Here is a 9,165-nt window from a genome sequence, read left to right as displayed (position 1 = left end):
TAGGTAGACCTCACAGTGAAATGCTGAATACAACAGGTGTAGTAGACCTTACAGTGAAATGCTGAATACAACAGGTGTAGTAGACCTCACAGTGAAATGCTGAATACAACAGGTGTAGTAGACCTCACAGTGAAATGCTGAATACAACTGGTGTAGTAGACCTCACAGTGAAATGCTGAATACAACTGGTGTAGTAGACCTTACAGTGAAATGCTGAATACAACAGGTGTAGTAGACCTCACAGTGAAATGCTGAATACAACAGGTGTAGTAGACCTCACAGTGAAATGCTGAATACAACTGGTGTAGTAGACCTTACAGTGAAATGCTGAATACAACAGGTGTAGTAGACCTTACAGTGAAATGATGAATACAACAGGTGTAGTAGACCTCACAGTGAAATGATGAATACAACAGGTGTAGTAGACCTCACAGTGAAATGCTGAATACAACAGGTGTAGTAGACCTTACAGTGAAATGCTGAATACAACAGGTGTAGTAGACCTCACAGTGAAATGCTGAATACAACAGGTGTAGGTAGACCTCACAGTGAAATGCTGAATACAACAGGTGTAGTAGACCTTACAGTGAAATGCTGAATACAACAGGTGTAGTAGACCTTACAGTGAAATCCTGAATACAACAGGTGTAGTAGACCTCACAGTGAAATGCTGAATACAACAGGTGTAGTAGACCTTACAGTGAAATGATGAATACAACAGGTGTAGTAGACCTCACAGTGAAATGATGAATACAACAGGTGTAGTAGACCTCACAGTGAAATGCTGAATACAACAGGTGTAGTAGACCTTACAGTGAAATGCTGAATACAACAGGTGTAGTAGACCTCACAGTGAAATGCTGAATACAACAGGTGTAGGTAGACCTCACAGTGAAATGCTGAATACAACAGGTGTAGTAGACCTTACAGTGAAATGCTGAATACAACAGGTGTAGTAGACCTTACAGTGAAATGCTGAATACAACAGGTGTAGTAGACCTCACAGTGAAATGCTGAATACAACTGGTGTAGGTAGACCTCACAGTGAAATGCTGAATACAACAGGTGTAGTAGACCTTACAGTGAAATGCTGAATACAACAGGTGTAGTAGACCTCACAGTGAAATGCTGAATACAACAGGTGTAGTAGACCTCACAGTGAAATGCTGAATACAACAGGTGTAGGTAGACCTCACAGTGAAATGCTGAATACAACAGGTGTAGGTAGACCTCACAGTGAAATGCTGAATACAACTGGTGTAGTAGACCTTACAGTGAAATGCTGAATACAACAGGTGTAGTAGACCTCACAGTGAAATGCTGAATACAACTGGTGTAGTAGACCTTACAGTGAAATGCTGAATACAACAGGTGTAGTAGACCTCACAGTGACATGCTGAATACAACAGGTGTAGTAGACCTCACAGTGAAATGCTGAATACAACAGGTGTAGTAGACCTCACAGTGAAATGCCGAATACAACAGGTGTAGTAGACCTCACAGTGAAATGCTGAATACAACTGGTGTAGTAGACCTTACAGTGAAATGCTGAATACAACAGGTGTAGTAGACCTCACAGTGACATGCTGAATACAACAGGTGTAGTAGACCTCACAGTGAAATGCTGAATACAACAGGTGTAGTAGACCTCACAGTGAAATGCTGAATACAACAGGTGTAGTAGACCTTACAGTGAAATGCTGAATACAACAGGTGTAGTAGACCTTACAGTGAAATGCTGAATACAACAGGTGTAGTAGACCTCACAGTGAAATGCTGAATACAACAGGTGTAGGTAGACCTCACAGTGAAATGCTGAATACAACAGGTGTAGTAGACCTTACAGTGAAATGCTGAATACAACAGGTGTAGTAGACCTCACAGTGAAATGCTGAATACAACAGGTGTAGTAGACCTCACAGTGAAATGCTGAATACAACAGGTGTAGTAGACCTCACAGTGAAATGCTGAATACAACAGGTGTAGGTAGACCTCACAGTGAAATGCTGAATAAAACAGGTGTAGTAGACCTTACAGTGAAATGCTGAATACAACAGGTGTAGTAGACCTCACAGTGACCTGCTGAATACAACAGGTGTAGTAGACCTTACAGTGAAATGCTGAATACAACAGGTGTAGTAGACCTCACAGTGAAATGCTGAATACAACAGGTGTAGTAGACCTTACAGTGAAATGCTGAATACAACAGGTGTAGTAGACCTTACAGTGAAATGCTGAATACAACAGGTGTAGTAGACCTTACAGTGAAATGATGAATACAACAGGTGGAGTAGACCTTACAGTGAAATGATGAATACAACAGGTGTAGTAGACCTCACAGTGAAATGCTTACTGACAAGACCTTAACCAACAGTGCAGTTCACTGTGGTTAAGTGCAGTTCACGTGGTTTAGTAAAGTTCACTGTGGGTAAGTGCAGTTCACTGTGGGTAAGTGCAGTTCATAGTGGGTAAGTGCAGTTCACTGTGGTTAAGTGCAGTTCACGTGGTTTAGTAAAGTTCACTGTGGGTAAGTGCAGTTCACGTGGTTTAGTGTAGTTCATAGTGGGTAAGTGCAGTTCACTCTGGGTAAGTGCAGTTCACTGTGGTTAAGTGCAGTTCACTGTGGGTAAGTGCAGTTCACGTGGTTAAGTGCAGTTCAGTGTGGTTAAGTGCAGTTCAGTGTGGTTAAGTGCAGTTCACAGTGGGTAAGTGCAGTTCACAGTAGTTAAGTGCAGTTCACTGTGGGTAAGTGCAGTTCACTGTAGTTAAGTGCAGTTCACTGTGGATAAGTGCAGTTCACTGTGGGTAAGTGCAGTTCACTGTGGGTAAGTGCAGTTCACTGTGGGTAAGTGCAGTTCATGGTGGTTTAGTGCAGTTCATAGTGGGTAAGTGCAGTTCACTGTGGGTAAGTGCAGTTCACTGTGGGTAAGTGCAGTTCACTGTGGGTAAGTGCAGTTCACTGTGGGTAAGTGCAGTTCACTGTGGGTAAGTGCAGTTCACTGTGGGTAAGTGCAGTTCACTGTGGTTAAGTGCAGTTCATGGTGGTTTAGTGCAGTTCATAGTGGGTAAGTGCAGTTCACAGTAGTTAAGTGCAGTTCACAGTGGGTAAGTGCAGTTCACAGTAGTTAAGTACAGTTCATAGTGGGTAAGTGCAGTTCACAGTGGGTAAGTGCAGTTCACAGTAGTTAAGTGCAGTTCACTGTGGGTAAGTGCAGTTCACTGTAGTTAAGTGCAGTTCACTGTGGATAAGTGCAGTTCACTGTGGGTAAGTGCAGTTCACTGTGGGTAAGTGCAGTTCACTGTGGGTAAGTGCAGTTCACGGTGGTTTAGTGCAGTTCATAGTGGGTAAGTGCAGTTCACTGTGGGTAAGTGCAGTTCACTGTGGGTAAGTGCAGTTCACTGTGGGTAAGTGCAGTTCACTGTGGGTAAGTGCAGTTCACTGTGGGTAAGTGCAGTTCATGGTGGTTTAGTGCAGTTCATAGTGGGTAAGTGCAGTTCACAGTAGTTAAGTGCAGTTCACAGTGGTTAAGTGCAGTTCACTGTGGGTAAGTGCAGTTCACTGTGGTTAAGTAAAGTTCACTGTGGTTAAGTGCAGTTCACTCTGGGTAAGTGCAGTTCACTGTGGTTAAGTGCAGTTCACTGTGGGTAAGTAAAGTTCACTGTGCATTGGCTGACTGGCTCACTGCTTTCTTTTTTCAATGAGTATAATTGTTGCCTTCTTTTTTTATTTATTAAATCAGGTAAGTCATTGAGGGACACATTGTATTTTACAATAAATGACCTGACCAAGATAAGAGTAGATACAACAATAACTGTTGTCTTACCAGTAGAATGCCACTCGTTCACCAAGGTTCTTGTCCTTCACATTCCTGTCCAGGACGTTGTAACACATGTTCGTTTTGGCTCCCTCCATGCACTTCACATAGATGTTTCCTTTGGTCACATCAAAGTTATACTGCAGAATCTGACCGGTAGGAGGTTTCTTCCAATAGAAATCACTAGCGACCTCTTTCCAGAATACTGCCCAAGAAGAAAAATAACATTTAGATGTTGTTTGGAACACACGCACATATACACACACACACACACACACACAAACATATATACACACACATACACACACACACACACACACACACACACACACACACACACACATATACACACATATACACACACACACACACACACACACACACACACACATACACATACACATACACATACACATACACATACACACACACTCACACTCATACACACGCACGCACGCACACACACACACACACACACACACACACACACACACACACACACACACACACACACACACACACACACACACACACACACACACACTCACACTCACTTAACCTACCGTCTACTTCCTTCTTAACCTACCGTCTCCTTCCTTCTGAACCTACCGTCTACTTCCTTCTTAACCTACTGTCTCCTTCCTTCTTAACCTACCGTCTCCTTCCTTCTTAACCTACTGTCTCCTTCCTTCTTAACCTACTGTCTCCTTCCTTCTTAACCTACCGTCTCCTTCCTTCTTAACCTACTGTCTCCTTCCTTCTTAACCTACTGTCTCCTTCCTTCTGAACCTACCGTCTCCTTCCTTCTTAACCTACTGTCTCCTTCCTTCTTAACCTACCGTCTGCTTCCTTATTAACCTACTGTCTCCTTCCTTCTTAACCTACCGTCTGCTTCCTTATTAACCTACTGTCTCCTTCCTTATTAACCTACCGTCTCCTTCCTTCTTAACCTACTGTCTCCTTCCTTCTTAACCTACCGTCTCCTTCCTTCTGAACCTACCGTCTCCTTCCTTCTGAACCTACTGTCTCCTTCCTTCTGAACCTACTGTCTCCTTCCTTATTAACCTACCGTCCGGCTCCTCAATAGACTTCTTGTAAAGTTCCAGATAACAGCTGAAGTCAGGCACATGAGCATCCTGCTGCAGACCCTCCGGAGGATGATACATCTTGTCCTCTGCGTGTTGAGAGCCAGGGACCACCATCGTTGATAGACAGACAGGCGTACTTTAGATAGATCTGTTTGAGTGCAAGAGAGAGAGATCCAGCCAGTCTGCTTATCTGATCTGCCTATCCTCCAAGGCTAGAGGGGAGAGGTGAGACAGACACTGACAACAGTAGGGCTTCAGCCATTGGACAAGAACACTGAGCCTGTGCTCTGGCCACACCCCTAATACCAGGTTCTGTGTTGAATCCACATGCTTACTGCCAAAGGAGCCAATCAAAATGCTTAAAATGGCACTCCCACCTTTTCATTGGCTGATCGGGTCCTGGTCCGTTTATCGGATTATTTTCCAAGCATTGTGTAAGAGGAGGAAAACATTGGTATGCAGGGGGGAATGCTGGGCTGGGCTGATCGACAGACAGACAGACAGACAGACAGACAGACAGACAGACAGACAGACAGACAGACAGGCAGGCAGGCAGACAGACAGACAGACAGACAGACAGACAGACAGACAGACAGACAGAACAGACAGACAGACAGACAGACAGACAGACAGACAGACAGACAGACAGACAGACAGACAGACAGAACAGACGGACAACCTCCCTCTCTCCCCCTGTCCACCTCCCTCCCTCTCTCTCTCCCCGTCTACCTCCCTCCCTCTCTCTCCCCCCGTCCACCTCCCTCCCTCTCTCTCTCCCCGTCTACCTCCCTCCCTTTCTCTCCCCCCGTCCACCTCCCTCCCTCTCTCTCTCCCCGTCTACCTCCCTCCCTCTCTCTCCCCCCGTCCACCTCCCTCCCTCTCTCTCTCCCCGTCAACCTCCCTCCCTCTCTCTCCCCCGTCCACCTCCCTCCCTCTCTCTCTCCCCGTCTACCTCCCTCCCTCTCTCTCCCCCCGTCCACCTCCCTCCCTCTCTCTCCCCCCGTCCACCTCCCTCCCTCTCTCTCCCCCCGTCCACCTCCCTCCCTCTCTCTCCCCCCGTCCACCTCCCTCCCTCTCTCTCCCCCGTCCACCTCCCTCCCTCTCTCTCCCCCGTCCACCTCCCTCTCTCTCTCTCCCCCCGTCCACCTCCCTCCCTCTCTCTCTCCCCCGTCCACCTCCCTCCCTCTCTCTCCCCCCGTTCACCTCCCTCTCTCTCTCCCCCTGTCCACCTCCCTCTCTCTCGCTCTCCCTGTCCACCTCCCTCCCTCTCTCTATAACACTATAACAATATAGAACACTATAACAATATAGAACACTATAACACTATAACAATATAGAACACTATAACAATATAGAACACTATAACAATATAGAACACTTAAACAATATAGAACACTATAACAATATAGAACAATATAGAACACTATAACAATATAGAACACTATGACACTATAACAATATAGAACACTATAACAATATAGAACACTATAACACTATAACAATATAGAACAATATAGAACACTATAACAATATAGAACACTATGACACTATAACAATATAGAACACTATAACAATATAGAACACTATGACACTATAACAATATAGAACACTATAACAATATAGAACACTATAACACTATAACAATATAGAACACTAGAACAATATAGAACACTATAACACTATAACAATATTGAACACTATAACAATATAGAACACTACAACACTATAACAATATAGAACACTATAACACTATAACAATATAGAACACTATAACACTATAACACTATAACAATATAGAACACTATAACACTATAACAATATTGAACACTATAACAATATAGAACACTATAACACTATAACAATATAGAACACTATAACAATATAGAACAGTATAACACTATAACAATATAGAACACTATAACACTATAACAATATAGAACACTATAACAATATAGAACACTATAACAATAGTATAACAAAAACTGTCCAACAACCTCCCAACCTCCCCCTCTCACTCCCTGTCCACCAACCTTCCTCCATCTCTCTCCCCTGTACACCAACCTTCCTCCCCCTCTCTCTCTCTCTCTCTCTCTCTCTCTCTCTCTCTCTCTATAGAACACTCTAACAATATAGAACACTATAACAATATAGAACACTATAACACTATAACAATATAGAACACTATAATACTATAACATATATAGAACACTATAACAATATAGAACACTATAACAATATAGAACACTATAACAATATAGAACACTATAACACTATAACAATATAGAACACTATAATACTATAACATATATAGAACACTATAACAATATAGAACACTATAACAATATAGAACACTAAAACAATATAGAACACTATAACAATATAGAACAATATAGAACACTATAACAATATAGAACACTATAACACTATAACACTATAACAATATATAACACTATAACAATATAGAACACTATAACACTATAACAATATAGAACACTAGAACAATATAGAACACTATAACACTATAACAATATTGAACACTATAACAATATTGAACACTATAACAATATAGAACACTACAACACTATAACAATATAGAACACTATAACAATATCGAACACTATAACACTATAACAATATAGAACACTATAACAATATAGAACACTATAACACTATAACACTATGACAATATAGAACACTATAACAATATAGAACACTATAACACTATAACAATATAGAACACTAGAACAATATAGAACACTATAACACTATAACAATATAGAACACTATAACAATATAGAATACTACAACACTATAACAATATAGAACACTATAACAATATAGAACACTATGACACTATAACACTATAACAATATAGAACACTATAACAATATAGAACACTATAACAATATAGAACACTATAACACTATAACAATATAGAACACTATAACAATATAGAACACTATAACAATATAGAACACTATAAAACTGTAACAATATAGAACACTGTAACTGTCAGGATTTGGCCAGGGTTGTTCCGGGTTTTGGTCAGTAGATGCCCCCATTGTGCTTTTTGTCCCTATGTTTTTCCCTTGATCCCCATTATTATTTGCACCTGTGTCTCGTTTCCCCTGATTGTATTTAAACCCTTTGTTTCCCTCAGTTCTGTGCTCTGTGTTTGTATGTTAGCACCCTGCCCTAGTGTTCTGTGTGCTCTTGTCGATTCCGGGTGACGTTCTTGTGGTATTCTGTTTTTTGTTTTTGTTTATTTTTGGTGAGTTTCTTTTGAGGTCTTTTTGTGTTTTACCTACCACCTTTTGGATTTGCCATTTTTTTGTATTTTAGGATTTTTTCTTTATTAAATACACCGTCTTAAGTACTGCTGTGTCTGCCTCATCTTCTGGGTTCTGCTGTCTATTCGTGGCTCAGTTGGTTAAGTGACTGTTTCTCACTCCGGAGACCCAGGTTCAAAACCGGGTCCTGACAGAAACACAGAGCCAATAATGAACCCAGAGGCAGCCAGTTCCCAGGACCTTTTTGCCACGCTGTCCCACCACCAGGAGACTGTCCAACGCCACGAAGCCGCCCTGGTTCAGCAAGAGGCCTTAATGGCTAGACATTCTCATCTTCTGTCGGAGATGCTGACTTCCATTAAGCAAATATCTGATCGACTTACCCCGGCAACAGTTCCCGTCCCAGTACCTCAGGTTCACGTACCCATGGCAGTTAACCCCCTGGCTGAACCTCGTCTTCCACCTCCCCAACGGTTCTCAGGTGATCCAAGTGCTTGTAAAGGCTTTCTCACTCAATGTTCTCTCTCCTTTGAGCTGCAACCCTCGTCGTTTCCCACCGACCGGTCTAAGATCGCATATATCATCACCCTGCTGTCGGAAAAAGCCCTGGCCTGGGCTACTGCTGTGTGGGATGCCCATAGTTCCTGCTGTGCCAGCTACTCTGCCTTTGCTGAGGAATTCAAACGAGTGTTTCAAGGCCCAAGCAGTGGTTCTGACTCAGCCAAACAGCTCCTGACTCTCCATCAAGGTTGGCGCAGCGTGACGGACTATGCCATCCAGTTCCGCACGGTGGCAGCAGCGAGTGGCTGGAACAACGAGGCGCTCACGGTGTGCTTTCTGAAAGGCCTTTCCGACACTATCCAAGATGAACTGGCCACTCGGGAACCACCGGACAATCTCGAGTCCCTGATCAAGTTGGCCTCACGCATTGACCAGCGTCTGAGAGAGAGAGAACTCAACCGTAGACCTCTA

The 9,165-nt window shown here is 42.9% G+C and overlaps 1 protein-coding gene across 1 annotated transcript in view; it reads right to left on the bottom strand.

Annotated features, from left to right (window-relative positions):
- Nucleotides 1-5,129, bottom strand: part of LOC135558331 (acetyl-coenzyme A synthetase, cytoplasmic-like) — a 52,628-nt gene extending 47,499 nt beyond the window's left edge. Inside the window, exons 1-2 of the mRNA XM_064992070.1 lie at nucleotides 4,885-5,129; nucleotides 3,825-4,020 (exon numbers count right to left, since the gene is read on the bottom strand). Of these exons, the coding sequence (XP_064848142.1) occupies nucleotides 3,825-4,020; nucleotides 4,885-5,017 (329 nt within the window). The 5' untranslated portion in view covers nucleotides 5,018-5,129. The remainder of the gene's footprint in view (nucleotides 1-3,824; nucleotides 4,021-4,884) is intronic.
- Between the last annotated feature and the right edge of the window lie 4,036 nt (nucleotides 5,130-9,165).

The sequence above is a fragment of the Oncorhynchus masou genome, chromosome 17, assembly GCF_036934945.1.
Source record: "Oncorhynchus masou masou isolate Uvic2021 chromosome 17, UVic_Omas_1.1, whole genome shotgun sequence".
Taxonomy (NCBI): Eukaryota; Metazoa; Chordata; class Actinopteri; order Salmoniformes; family Salmonidae; genus Oncorhynchus; species Oncorhynchus masou.
This window is presented reverse-complemented; position numbering and strand designations above follow the sequence as displayed.